Consider the following 15,829-nt stretch of genomic DNA (forward strand, 5'->3'; position numbering starts at 1 on the left):
GTGTACATGTCTCAACTTGTGTGTGTGTGTGTGTGTGTTCATGTCTCAAAGTATTTGTGTGTGTGTGTGAGTGCTGTGTAAGCTTGAAAAGACAATCCACTCATCCCCTTAAAACAATGACTTGTTAACTGTCACAGTGAAACCTCTTCATTCAACGACTAACGTTGTCCCCTTATTTGTTATGATTATGTTGGTGAAACGGCCTCAAAAAATCACGTTTTCCAAAATCCATAATTGACAGAGATGTAGCTAAAAAATGACAATACTGTAGTGGCGATGCCAAACAATTCACTTACTTTTACCATTCTTTGAGTTGTAGTCGGGTCACTTCCTGTTATTATTACATCTGTTGACTAATGATCTACACGCCTGATTCAGTGCTGGGTTACATTAGCTGGGAACCGTAACATTTTAGATACAATATTAAGACTACAATGTGAATACTGATCAGCCAAGAATTGGAGCTTGTCACAAATACTATGCTAATGCACTGCACTGTCTGACACACACACACACATACACACACACACACACACACACACACACACACACACACACACACACACACACACACACACACACACACACACACACACCTGTGGGTTGGCTTTATTTATCAAAAGGGGTTGCAGGACACCAACCGTTATGACAGGTATTTTAATGATAAGGTGTAGACGTTACCTGTGCATTTGTCTTTGGCTTTTGGCCTCTCTCTCGGTTATTATGCTAATAACCATCCATCAGCCCACTTGTAAAAGCCCTTGCGTATTTTATTCTATAAATACAAAAAAAACACACACGCACACACACATCAGAAATCATTGGGTTTTTAAAAGGCAGCGTTGGTGTTTGTTGGTGTACTGCATCACCTGGTAGGGTGCAGTGGTTCATCCATCCCTCTATCCATCTGAGCGGACACTCCACCTTGTTCTGAGGGCACAAAGGGACCGGTAGTGAAAGGGCTTATAATGGCTCGTCCAAAGGGCACCTGGTGGTAGAAGAGGGCTCCTTTAACTAAGCACTAAGAACCATAACGGGAATGATGTGACACCCACCCCTCCATGTCCACACATGTATCCATGGATACGTGCTATTCAACTCACCTGATATCTCCAGACCAATTTGTGAACGCTTCTTTAACCTCTTTATTTGCCAGAGCAAGCAGACTATAAACTCAACTAGAGCAGCTCTGCTATCCAAGGGACGGACGGACGGATGGACAAAGTCATTCACACTAGAGGTCAAACACTACAGCTGGTGATGGGCCTGACATATTCTCTCTCACAAACAACGTTAAACAACGTTAAACAAAGGGACAACATGAAGAACACGTCTGATCCATCAGCAAACTTAGCAGAGCGGGAAAGGGTTTTGGCCGTCAACGGTTCATTTGATTTCTTTAAGGGCACCAAACCCAGGGTGTTTGGTGCCCGCGACCCACACTTGGTGTGGGTCGCGGGCCTGAACAGAGGCACCCAGTGGGGCAACCGTGATTAGGTTTTGGCGGGCTTCCCATTAGGCACCGGGAGGCCGGTAATCTGTTCCCCATTTGGCTGCAGCACTTCAAAGAGACGACTCAACGCCGAAGGACTCTCACCCATCGGAACCTGGTTGGAGTTGTGGAGGGGAGGGCCGAGGGTTAATTGGCCACATATGCAGTACATCGGCCCACTGCGGGCTCTCTCTGCACTCATGCTAACGAGCGCTGTCGAGCCATGCTAACGCCCTTCCTCGAAGGGAAACGAATGAACAGCGCCCAACAGAAGGCAGAAAGGACATTAAGCTAGTTATCTTCATATTTTTTGTAGTGATACCCAGGCGCGTTGTTAGACCTGGGCATTCAAGGCTATAGCCCCGGATCTTTTGGGAATAGCCGAAGATCACTGTGCCGTCAAAAGAAAAACAAAAAAACACAATAATGATGAAAATAGCCCCGTAGATTATTCTTCTTTGTGGTTGCATTACCAGCAGCCACAGATGCAACATTGTAGCCAGTGAAAAACGCAAAATTCGGACATGTCCATATATGGGCAGATTTAGAATAATTTGTTACAAAATGCTGCAATTTCAACGTTGGTATTCTTTATTCTCTATGCATAGCGCATAGCGCTCATTGATATTGCAGTTTTGTTCTGCAAGCCTTTTAGTGAAATCAGAGAGTGTTGAGAAGAACAGTAATAAAATATCTTTGGTAAGATGGATATAAGAAGAGAAACCCGCAGTGAATTCAACCCGGTCCGCTTGACATCGGGTAGGTGCATGACAGTGGTACCGCAAAACTTCAATAGCCGAGGCATTTATTTGTTTCAATTACTGAACTTTTGAACAAAACTATTGCTCAGCAAATATGGGAAATACTATCAATTGTATTATTTAAACCAGTATGAAAATTACCGTACATGTTTACCAGGTAATCGAATAACACCTGCACGCATGCACCTGCACGCATGCACAAACACACACACACACACACACACACACACACACACACACACACACACACACACACACAGGGCCGTTTCTAGCTGTTTGGGGGCCCTATGCAAGACACCATTTGGGGGCCCCTATTTTAGAGATTCCTATCTTTTTCATATATTCTGTGACAATGCAGCAGTCTGTTACATTTTAAGAGGAAAGCAGGCTAGAGCACATTAATAAATGCAACAGATACAGTATGTACTTTAACCCACCATTCCAAAACAGTAAAAAAATAAATCAATAAACTTACTGAAATAATGGACCAGCATCCATGTTATTGCACAATCAATAAAAATAAATAAAAATATAACTATACAACATCACTACTTTGTGAACAGGATCTGTATGATCACAGTCTTAAGTTCTCCTAAAAACTTCTGCTTCCTTGCTTTTTTAGAAGCAAAGTCCTCAATTATGTCTTCATAGGACAGCTGCTTGCCAATCTCATGATTAATGCTCATTATGGCAAGACCAGTGAGGCGATCCTGTCCTATGGATGACATCAGTTAGGCCTTGATGAGCTCAGTTTTTTTTACTTCATTGGGTTTTTCTTCATCGGTTTTCTTCTTTTTGCGTTTCTCTGCACCAGACGCATGAGTATGTTTAAATGACATTGTAATTAGCGTCTATCGTTATTATTCATTCTATATTATTAAAAGTTCCTTGCAGCGCCGTCCGGCAGCCTGAGCTGCGCGCCCCCAACCTCTCACTCACTCAACACACGTAACACATACAATCGGTCAACGTCGCAACCAATTCGATCTTGTCTAGATGGGAGCACCCGAGCGCCCCCTCCCGAAGTGGTACAGCCCAGGTCGGCCTTGAACTGCGATTGATCAGAAATACGTAACAGCTAATGACAACATTGAACTCTCGTGCAGACTCGAACAAAGTGACACACAAACACACACACACACACACACACACACACACACACACACACACACACACACTTTTAAGGAGATTTTCACCCGCTCCATATCCAGCTTGTTCCACGCTTTAAGCACCCAGGCTACTAGTATGCGGTGAGTCAATGCAGTATATCTGTAAATGAAGGGGACGTCAAGGGGAGAATGTGGGGCAGCTGGCTTTGGAAGGTGCATGGGAGTGGGGAGGAGCAAGAGTAAAAAGGGGGTGTTTCATTTTTAAAATCAATGAGGAGATGGGGAGGATGGAGTTTGGGGAGGAGGGGGTGGCCCCTATAGTTCACTGGCCAGCTATACCACCATGGATTCTACCAGTGCCAGAGATAGATCTAAGTGTGTTAGCTTATGAGAGAACTGCAACATTTGGGGGCATCGTAAAGGAAAGGCTAAATAACCCTTGGGGACAGCACATACAAAGTTACACTGATGGGGCTCAAGACCCAAGAACTCGGAAGTCTGGGTTTACTTTTTGCATCCCAGATTTGGATATGTATAAGCATCTGTCTGAGGGGGTTTCAGGTTGCACCACAGAGTTGCTTGCAATAATCTGGGCTATGCAGTGGGTGACGGGAGGTCAGGCCAGGACCAGTTGTGATATGCTCTGACTTTGCATCAGTGCTGATGACATTGAGGAAGGGAGGGCTTGTAGCCAGGTCGGACCTCATAGTAGAGTACCACAGAAGCTCCACAGGCGGTAGAGTCAGTGGGGTTCATGTGGGTCCCAGCTCATGTAGGGATAGAGGGGAATGAGCTAGCTGATTGGGCAGCAAAAAGAGCTTTAAGAAGGGAAGAGGTGGATGTAAAAGTGAGGCTGAGGTTAACTGAGTGTAGGTCAATCATCAAAAAGAACATCATGGCTGTGTGGCAGGAGGAGTGGGATCGGGAAAAGAAGGGGAGGCATTATTACAGCTTGCAGAAAACAGTCACAAAGAGCCAGTGTTTTTTGGGAAAAGAAAGGAGGCATACAGTCACGATGACCAGACTGAGGTTGGGGCATTGTGGACTCGCATGGGACTTACACAAAATTGGGAACACGAGGATGGACTGAGTGGGGAGTGTGGCTAAAAGCAAACAGTGGAACAAGTCCTAATGGAGTGTGCAGGACTCGCTCTAGAGAGGGAACGGCTGTATGCAGCGGTGGGCACAACACCTGTTATAGTGAGGAGCCTTCTGGGTCCCATCGAGAACCAGCCTGGGACTGTAAAAGCTGTTCTGGAATTTATGGCAGACACTCGACTATTATTATGGAGATAAATATGGACTGATTGAGGTTCGGAATTTTTTTATTTATTTTTTTGCTACGAACAATTACTGAAATTTAACATTTTGTTCAGCAAATTTGACAACTGACAGATGGAATATTTTAGCCAGTGAAAACCGCAAAATTCTGACGTGTGCATTTATGGGCAGATTTAAAATGATTTGTTGTAAAATGTTGCACATTTTATTCTATATGCATAGCGCATCACGTCGATATTGCTGTTTAGAAGCTGCTCTAGTTTTCACAGAATCAGGAGACCCGCAGTGAATTCAACCCGGTCCACTTTACATCGGGTAGGCGCATGACAGTGTTTATTTGGCAACAGGCTTTTCTAAGGTCTCATTTTGGCTGTTGGTGAATGTGGTGCACTTTCCTATCCTTAACGTAAGCATTAACCTACTTGGTAGGCCTGCCCCGATGTGAGTCAGACATTACGATTGGTCTTTCATTTCCTTCTCAAACTACGTTACAATTGCATGTTCACCATCCAGATTTTTCAAACTGCAAAATAGCACCAGGGAACATTTGCGCCAGAACACGCCTCCTCCTTTCGCCGAACCGCCCCTTGGGCCGCAAGGTCATTCCCTAATTTACCGACACGTGGCGCAGGACGGAAAAGAACTCTCTGTGCCAGTTGCAAACTAGCAACGACACATGCGCCAGTGATTAAGTCAATTGCGCCGGATGCAAGATAGGGCCCATTATCATTATAGTCTATAGGTTACCATGGGGACGTTAGATGCTAAACAAACATACATTTTGTGATATACATCTCTGGTGCCTCTGAATCGCTCCCCACCGATGGCCAGTGCGGAGGAGGGGAGATGATTGGATAATAACATGGGAGTCGATGCTGATTAACACGCCGCCGCCGTAATCAATGGTGCTTCGCGGGGCGGCTGTGTGGGCTGAGGCTGTTGATCTCAGCTCAGCCTTTGTTTTTATGCCGTCTTTAAGTGCACAACAAAACATTACATTGTCGTGGATTGATTTTTCATCATCAAACCACAGCAGTGGGATAAAATAGATGGCTCTTCCAACGTGTCTTTCACAAGACGTATTTTATTTAACTCGTACACTCATCGAATACATCACGGTCCGGCCGGGGGGATTCTTGAGCCAATCACTAAGTGGGGCAATCCTTCTGTCGAACATAAAGATTAAAAACCTTCAGAAGAACGCATGACCTAATCTGAAGGGAAGAAAACAACTGTTACCCTTACCGCATCAAGATGGGTCTGATGGCTGGGAAATGTTGAAAAATAAAAAGCAATTATTTTCACGACCATATCCGGCACGGAAATGAAGGAGTGAGGAAACAGATTGTTTCTGCGTTCTGACAGCGGGCAACATTTCACGGTCACAGTTCACAGAATCTCACACATGATGCTGATGGTGATGGTTAGATATAAAAATTGGCCAATATATTTCTAAAAGTGTTCCCTGCCAGGCACTTTAAATCATCTCTTTGCTACCAAACAAGGTGTTGACCAGTGCTGCATCCAAATCAAGCCAGACTTCAGACGTCCAAGTGCTGGTTTAATTTTAGTTTTATATCAGAGTTTCATAACAACTCCATAAATCCACCCCAAATCTAAATATTTCACATCCTCCTGGGATAGAAGACGAGTTGTGCGTAGCAGAGCCTTCCTTGGTAGGGTTGCGGCGCTTATAAGTTATATTTTCATCTTTCAAGAGAGATTCGCCTAAAAGAACAGGCGGGACCATTATCCATTTGTGAAGCTTGGGGGCTGTGCTGCGTGGGGTGTAAAGGCCAGGACCAACGTGCTAAGCTTTGGCTCAGATAATGTCCTCTCATATTGTATTCCTTGCACAACTCAACAAGCTTCCAGCAAATGAGACTCTATGGCTTGGCGGCAAATGCTATTTTGCATGTCCAATCTTTCCGTACACCTCGTTTACATCGCCGTCTTTTCTCTCCCTGTTTTCCTGACATTGACATTTTGTCGTGCAGAGCGTCTGGGTTGTTTTTGAGAGGCTTTTCGGAGGACTGCCCCTAAAAAGTGGAGCTTACTCAGCTCGCTAAGCTACAGGCTACCGTGTGTGTGTGTGTGTGTGTGTGTGTGTGTGTGTGTGTGTGTGTGTGTGTGTGTGTGTGTGTGTGTGTGTGTGTGTGTGTGTGTGTGTGTGTGTATGTGTGTGTACTAGTATTCTTCACTGGTCGGTTTACGCCGGTGCAATTATGGAAAATGAAACCTAGCTTGCTGTAGAATATTATAGAACATTCAATCAATAACAACTCAAATGGCCCTTGAGAAAACAATATTTGCAGCCCTTGCTGTGTGTCGTAGTATCGGTCTGTTCAGCTACAATCCCGCAAAAAGAGCCTAATCACTGTTTGGGCTTTGGCTTAATTCATAATATTCCTCTACTTGACTGTGCTCGTCCATTTTCAGTCATTCTTGTTAATATTGTAAGTTGAAGCAATTGCCCTCGTCTCTGTCCTTCACCCACTGCTCACATCAAGTTCAACATCTCTCTGTGTGTCTGAGAACCACTGGGGGGTTCCTCCGGGGCCTGCGTTAACATTATCATACCGTCTGACAATTCGCAAATGTCAGACATATTTTTAACAGTGATCACAAACTTCTGCAGAAGATGGAACTGACTAATCCTACAGCTCGGATTTGAAAGCTTTAGCGCTTATTTTGGGGTAATGAATTGATTTGGTTTTGGCAGTATGTGGATTTATTTGGATGATTGGAGGAAAGGATGATTGGAGGAATTGCAGTTCCTTTTCAGAGACACCACTCTTGCCTGTGCTTCATGACGACAGGCCTTTTCTATACCATCCTCAATCACAAGAAGCAGTCAGAAAGAGCAAGGGGAACTTTAGAGTAGCTATGGCCCATCGTACGCTCCGTCTAGAGGAGAAAATCTCGCAATGGCTTGAAGTTATTATCATCTCAATTATCAAAGGTGTCAATCCTGTGTCTTTGTTCACAGCATCAACAAAAAAATATGGCTTTTTATGCTAAAGTCAAGAGGGCCTTTTCCTTTCCCGGATGTCTGGCTTCCCACTTTCGTTATGGTGGCTGAAAAAGATCCACAGCCTCTGAGAGAGCCGCAACCAGCCCACACAACTAAAATGACTTTTCAAAAGTCTGTTGTCCACTAATTCTTTCAGAATGCGGTATTATGTTTACAATGCAATTAGCAGAATATGTATGCTAATTTGGGATTCTGCTTGTTACAGGCATGTGGGGTGGATATGGCCTATTGTTTTACCTAAAGTGGATTTCTTTGAAAACAAAACTTTGGCTAATAATTGCTCATAAGCCAATAAGTGTATAAATAATATATTTGTTTCTGGCTGATTTGCCAGTAATAGCATAGACACGAAGAAGAGATCAAGTTGAAAAATAAAGGGGTGTAGACCTTATTATCCCAGTGTCTGTAGAGAGGGTATGAATGGGTGGAGAAGGAGTCATAGTTAAATCTGACATTTCTTGAGCAAGGGAGAGATTCTTACCCATCGAGCAGCTGACAGCTGCTAGCCAAAATGAATGCTCGCCATTTCTTCATGATGGAAAAACAGAAGGCAGTTCTTGAGAAGCTGGCACAGATCTTCCACATCAGGCACCTGCTTATCAAGCAGGGCCTGGCAGAGTGCCTGGGGACCCTGGTTCTGGTGGTGAGTATACGGGGCCGGGCGGGGCCGTGTGGTTATGAACATAGATCAATAGATCAATAGATTGAGCAGACACTTTTATCCAAAGCAACTTACAAGTGAGGCTGGGGTAAATTAAAGTACAATCACATAGGCGGTATCTACTTTGTACTTAAAATTAAAAAAAATATATATATAATTCTTTCATGAAGACTATTGTGGTTTTATCACATACTTTAGTCTTCATTTGGAAAGGACATGTTATTAAGTGTAAATGATCACGAAAATGTTGTTGCATTGCATTACTAGTACAATGATTGGATGCGGTGAAACGAATGCGTCACTATCTGCAATGAGGATTTTTATTCATCAACTAGAAGATTAGAAGATTAATTTATCTTATCCAAATATCAGCGATGTCCTTTCCAAAGCCTTGCCTGCAGCTTCTGACCTTTGGCGGTTTAGAATTTCCAAAGCTCTGGATGCTACTGAGATAAGGTCCTCTTCTGGTCTGCACTTTCTACTACTATTTATAACTTCGTCACCTGATTATTTATTTATGAACCGGCGTATTTACAAAACTTGTTTTAAATCCCGTTAAATTGATAATCAATGTCCAACCTGTCCGGATCAATTTGAAACAGTTTGACTTTCAAGACGAGTCGACACGTAACTTTCAACATTTCCCTTCCTCTTCAAACAGCACATTAACGCACATCATATAATGTAGACAACAGGGCTGTTCAACTTTACAACATTTATCAAGTCCGTTTGGGTCATGATATATAGTTCAAATTCTCTTCATTATTAACATCTTAGAGACCAGTGAATCCACACCAAGGGAAGAGTAAATAGTCTGTAAGCAGGTGTTCTGAGTTCCCACAGACAACACATCCAGAGAGGACACCAGCTGGGTGGGTCTCTATGATGTCAGCAGCAAGCGGCTGCTGTGCAAAACACAGAAAAACAAAGAGGGAACCCTTCCTTGACATCAGGAAGACCCGAGCATGTGTTTTCCATGCTTAAAGTTGTGTATTTCAGGTTAAAATATCTCCATGACCTTCAAGGTTCAAAACAAAATAGACACGCCCTGGCTGAGAAGGAGACCCGGGCGCAGTGGGACCCCGACCCAGGGTAGTGGTCCAGGTGAGAAAAGATTTCAGCGGTCTCTCGCTCCTCCTGCAGACGTTTGGCTTGGAGGGTAATGCCAGACAGCGGGATGGACAGGACACGCTCGTGTTGTTTTGTTCGGTACGCTCGGTGATAAAAATCAACCAAACAAACAGATACGCTTGCTTTGTCCTGTTAAGAGTCAACGTTTTACAATTTTCTCCACGCACAACTAACATCAAACAGATGTGCAAGGATTTGACAGATACACACACACACACACACACAAACACACACATCACTTTATATGGCTTGTGGTGCGTCTCAGCGTCAACTCTGTGTTATATTACCCTAATACGGCACATGATGAAAATCTTCTGCTAATTCCGCTTAGTATTACTCTTCGCAGTGATTGCAATGTTGTGGAATTACCATCCCGCCAATAACTCAAAAGAAGAAAGGGGAATTAGTACGCTGAGTGTCTGTCGATAGGATAAGGCGCCGGCGATCAATGAGGCGTTAAACGGGGCTTAGGGAACATAAACACGACGGACATGCAGATATAAATAAATAAATATGTAAATGCCTCGAAGGATATTGTTTCTCTTTTTTTAACACACAGTTTTGCGTTGCTTTTCTCTCCCGTATGTTGACGGTTGGAATGGGCTGTATAAAATCTATGTCGGCCCTCTCTGAGGGTTGAGGGCGGTGGCCTCGCAGCAGGCGAAGGAAAGCCAGGGAGTGGGAGGTGGGAGTGAGAGGCTTTTACCATCCGTCTCCCCGCTCCACACACACATCATCATTCCACCGGCGTGGCCCACCTGATAGTGGATGCCAATAAAACGTGGTCTGACACCCACGTGCACGCATGTGCATGCACGCACGCACACATAAATGCACACTCTAAAACCCCCCAACAATAATATCCTATTTTACCAACATTAGAAACAATTGATTGTTTTTCACAGCTGATTATTTCTTGATTTCATTCAGCAGCCTATTCTATTTTATGTGTTTTGGTTAAAGTTGTCTTTTTCTTAGTGGCCCGGGCCGTGACCAAGCGTTGTGACGGGTCCCCCGTTGATCTGGTGGGTCTCTCCGGCGGTAATGCCCCCTGCAGGGGGGCAGCAGGCCCCTGCGGCCCTCAACAAGATGGGCCCCGCGTTGGTTTAAGCTGATGCCAGCACTGTGGGGGACGGGGTGGTTGGTGGTCGGTCGCTCTCCTCTGTTTTACTGGCTGTATCCTCTGCTGCCCTTGCTGGGAGGAAGGGGGAGGAGGGGGGGAGGGAGAGAGAGAAAGAGAGAGAGAGATGTACGCCATCCCAAACTTAACAACTATTCTGTTTTTCCACTCTGAAGGTCAATGGTATACAGGCATGCTATAAGGGGTGTCACTCAAACAAGGATAATAACAGAATGATAACGTATATATTTATATACACCGCAGCATTCTCAAAAACCCGATCCTGATTAGCCCATAACATTCTAATGGTGTGCATTTGAATGACAGGACAAACTCTGCCTTTCAGCAGGTAATGCGCTGCAAATACAATATTAAACTTAACGGTACATTACAAATAGTGACCCCATGTTTCCTTGACAACGCAAAAACGATATGCGCAAATTGCCGCGGAATACCATTTCATCTGATTAAGTCGATGTAACCCAATAACGCTATAGAGGAAAGTAACTAATATGGTGGGTTGTAGCTGGAATAGCATTATAAAACTCTCCAGGGGGATCCTTTTATCAGTAAGTAACATACTTTGGCGGTGATAAGCCACCTCAGCTTGGTCTCATCCTCATCACCCCACCCAGCGTACGTTAGGTTCCAATAACGGTGGTCTAGTCCCTACATAATTCATTAGTCAGGAGACCAAAACGCCCAAGGAGAGCTCTCTCAAGTCCTGTCCTATATGTCCTATATGGTCCAATCAGAGATCAGGTCTGTGTAGAGAATGTAAAGATTCAAAGGATTAAAGTTTAAACGTAGATAGCATCAGTCCTTGTTTCTAGCTGTTCATCTCAGTAGTGTAGGTGTAATTTATTTATTTTTCTTTTGATTCACAACCTTGAAAATTAGAGCTTGATATACCTGCTGATGAATTGGGCAAATTGCCTCACATCAGATACATAAATGATTAAAAGAGAATCCTCGAGCCCCACCGAATAAAACCTATCCTTGACCAAAGCAAGACAGAGAGAGCTAGTCCCAATGAGAGCTGCACTAGGCCAACGATCTGCACCTGAATAATTGGGACAGGTCAAAAGCAGAGGACTACATTCCCCACGGCTCATCATAATGTGTTATTACTTAGAAACATCCAGACTATCATAAACAAAGGCATAACAAGCTGTTCTCTTATGCAGGCAAATGAATGAAAGTCGATTGAATACGCATTTCAGTTTTTCAGTGTTGCGTGTCTACAGGTTATCTTCTTCAGAGCAACAAAGACACAACGCTTAAAAAGCAATGTGAGTTATGTTCATGTTTAATTCCGTTGGTTTGTGCATTCTTCGCTCTTGCCAAAGTGGAAGCAGTAAACTACCTCTGCATGGTTTATGAAAGATCTGTAGATCTCAGGGTTAAAAACAAATGGAGTTCACAGCTTCTGTATGTTAATCATGCTGGCCTGGTCTTAACACAGCCATACAATCAAAAATGCACACAATACCAGCCAATCAGAGCAGTGTTTATCTAGTTGTTAATTAATACAAAATCAACAGCAGCATAAAAACAACCCCTCTTATAGTAATTATCCCGGCCGCTGTTGAAAATATTATAATTACTGGGCTCATATATTTTTTTAAATATGTGTTATGATACATTTTAAAAGTGAATATGGAGTTTGTATTTCTAAATACTTGATGATGTGAATGATGTTAATGATGTGACTTCATAAGGTACACGTCGACATTTTGGTTGTTATGTCAGTGTTTGTGAATGACATTAAATAATGAAAAAAATAAACGATCTGACTCCTAAAATATGTTTGCCCTCAATTGATCACTCCCGTCATTCTTTGCTTGCTCTATGACGACTTATGAAGACCTTTAACGTGCAGACTTCAAAAGCTAAAGTTTAGCGTGCAAACAACACAAGCCAACCGCCTTCAAAGAAGTGCCACTACGTCTGATGAAATACACAGAATGTTCAACGGCAAAGAAGCACACAACACTTCATGTTCGCCCTTTTAAAGCAGTGAACTAAAGTGAGACATTTGAAAGGCGACTGGTGTTTTGACTACACCCGTTAAACATGGGAGACCTCTTTGGTTCCCATGCAAAGCGTGTTGTTTTCTGCTCGAGATGAGGAGGGATTTGGAGTTGCGAGGTTAAGACAGAAACAGATAATTGGTCTCGGTGGAGGTGAAGTGTCATCTGAACTTAGCTCAGAAGCCTTTCTGTTTGCTGTCTTAGCCACACATTGCCTCTGGCTGGGTTGGCAGCTCGCCCGGCGCCGGGACCCCAGGGGCCGACCCTTCCTCTCTAGGCCCATTCACACCCTAAAGTAAATACGGATAGGAACCCTTTCGTCCGGTCCTGGAGTTTGTTTCATCCGTCAGTGGGTCCGTCGCCTCTGAGCTTACGAATCCGGAGTGCTCCGGGAGAAACGGAGCAATACCAACGGAAATCGAGGCAGCAGTATAGAGTCAGAAGTCCAACCATTAACGAAAATAGAGAGAGTAGTATAATATCTGATATGTATATATATATACATATAAAAAAAATATATATATATATTTATATATATTTTGTATTTAACGTTTTATACTTATATTATACTATATACCTGACCTTTCTATTTTATTGTTCACCTGCTTTTGCAATGAGGTGTAACATTTTGAGGAGAGAATCTGCATGTTGACGAGGGGTGTCACATGCCACCGCCGCGTAGGCCTACGCACCTACGCCGATTTCGGATGAAACAAAGCAAAATCATCTCGACTACAAATGCTATGTTTGCGATTGTCTATGCCGGTCATTTGCGACACGACAGTCACTGCCTTCTAGAGGATGTATTGTGTAAAATCCATAAAAACGCTAAAACCGGACGGAGGTATGAAGGGTAGTCCCGGAGACAACGTTTGGTACGGACAGACAAATTTCGTCCGTCAAGCACTGCACATCCCAGTCCTTCCTTACCATCTCAAAGACGCACACTTGCTGAAAAGCAGCGCTTTGGTCTCAGACATTAAAAATGAGAAAATAACAGCTGAAAGGAAAGTAGCAGAGGGACAACAAAACAAAGTTAAGCAAAAACGTTTTTCAAAATAAGCGATTTCAGGGAACAACTCAAATGGATGATCAACGTCCACGGGCTGCTTGGCCCCAGAACATTGGTCCAGAACCAGCCCTCCTGGGCACCGGCACAGAGACACCGGGTCAGCCTAGGGCAGCCCAGGCACGCGACCAAACCCCCCATCCTGGCATCATTCTGTGAAGACCATCAAACCCAGCCAGACTTACTGGCCCCACCTGACACCATCAGCTCTATGGACCCCCGCCCAGCCAGCAGTGCCACAACATGTGCCACACCACACTGTCTGCACCATCCCTTGGTTCAGCGATGGCCCCCCTCCTACTTCTCCCCCCCCCCCCCCCCCCCCCCCATCCTCATCATCATCATCATCATCATCATCATCATCATCATCATCATCATCATCATCATCAGCATCATCAACATCATCATCATCACCAGACACAGGAGGGGTTCTTGTTCCAGGGTGCTCGGATGAAAAGCAACCATTGCACCATTGGTCCTGTTTACATCAGTTTTGAATCTCTGGTCTGCAGTCCACAAAGCAGAATATTGTCTTCCATAGCAATTATCTGAAGCAGTATTAGCAGTATTATTATATTATCTGGCGCCAGAGAGCCAAGGGGGGGCATGAAGCCTCTGACGGCTAGAGGCAAAATGACGTGTGAAAAAAAAAAAAAGAAGGCCGCAATTTCAGAATGTAGCAAATGCAGCAGCAGTGCCCCCGTGCCTGACTTTATAACAGCTCGTCCGAGCTTGAAATAACTATTTTAGGTCTCATGGGCCCCGCAATTGAAAATAGACCTGTCGCTAAGTCATGGCCCCTGTCGTTACCATGACATACTCAGACAAACAAACCAGACTCGATAACAAAAACATATGAAAAAATGTCAGCTGACAGTAAAACAAAGCAGGTTTTTGAGAGGTTTTGGGCGAAAAAGGATTTAATTTCTTCCAGGATCAATCGAAAGGGACTACATTATGGAGGGGTATACTCAAACTTCTCCATAACCCCCCCCCCCCCCCCGGAACCGTGGAGCCATTGCATTTACATCAGAATGAAACCCAATAAACGGCCAATGTGTGTAGGGTCCAGGAGGGTAAGTTGGGGTGCTAGCTCAAGCAACCTGATTGCAAACCTAAGTTAGGCTACTTTTTAGCATGATGATGTTGTGGCTCTCAGCTGTGGCAGAGCGTTCATAGTTGCTAGGGAAACCACCTGACGTCGCCGCCCGGTGCAGCAGTGTGAACTGCCCAGTTTTTAGAACGTCGCAGCCCGTCTCATCACAAGGAGTCCCAAGTTGCGAGTCGTTGCGAGGCGAATCTTTGGTCTGAACTGGGCTTAAGGGCGGAGCTTAGCGACAGGTCAGTCCCATCAATTCGCAAATCCATTATTGCCGCTCAGCGCACTTGTGGCCATCAAAACAAAAGCGCACAACAGACTGGAGGTGCACAACGACTTTAGACTGGCTGTCATTCATATTACACCTGACATTCCAGCCCTGGCTGTGGGTATGCAAGCCCAAGGTTCACATTAATGAATGTAGGCCTATTAGTACCATGCACTGTAAGCTACAAAAATAGCACATTTATTAAATAAAGGCACAAAAAATAGAAATGTATGGTTATGGGGGGGGGGAATTAGGGGGGAATTAGGGGCGGCCCTGGAGAAAAAAGGTTGGGAACCACTGGTCTGAAGAACTCCTGTTGTGTAGAAACCTCTTTCTGAATATCCGTACAGCATATAGCGACGCATCCATGTAGCATAATTCCAACAAAGGACTTTGAAGGGTTAATGATCTCTAGAAAGACGGTGGTATTTGTGTGTGTATGTTGGTTTGTGTTTATCTTTAGAATTTTGTTGGCACTGCTGAATAGTTGAAAATAATTTCTCAGCCATGGATATAAAGTACCCAGAGAAATCCACAGTACATTTTATTGAGCAGGCCAAACACTGGTACAGATTATAGTGCTATTGGTTGCTTGGTATTTTCTTTATTTTTTCATTCCATTATTTACATTTATTATGAGCACATAATACAATATTCTATAGCCGTAAAACCATAAAATATAAAAATAAGAATCCAAACCTTTGACAGCCATCGTTTTTTAGGGTTCTATACCGTTTGAAACCAGACCTTTCGTCAGACCCTTAAATACGA

General features: G+C 44.0%; 1 protein-coding gene across 1 annotated transcript in view; it reads left to right on the plus strand.

The window, feature by feature from the left end:
• Window positions 1-8,188: 8,188 nt before the first annotated feature.
• LOC307074205 (netrin receptor UNC5D-like) overlaps window positions 8,189-15,829 on the plus strand; it is a gene marked incomplete at both ends in the record, with an annotated part of 176,739 nt that continues 169,098 nt past the window's right edge. The window contains one exon of the mRNA XM_079734231.1: window positions 8,189-8,320. Within this exon, the coding sequence (XP_079590357.1) occupies window positions 8,189-8,320 (132 nt within the window). The remainder of the gene's footprint in view (window positions 8,321-15,829) is intronic.

The sequence above is a fragment of the Pollachius pollachius genome (assembly GCF_949987615.1).
Source record: "Pollachius pollachius genome assembly, chromosome: 4".
Lineage (NCBI taxonomy): Eukaryota > Metazoa > Chordata > Actinopteri > Gadiformes > Gadidae > Pollachius > Pollachius pollachius.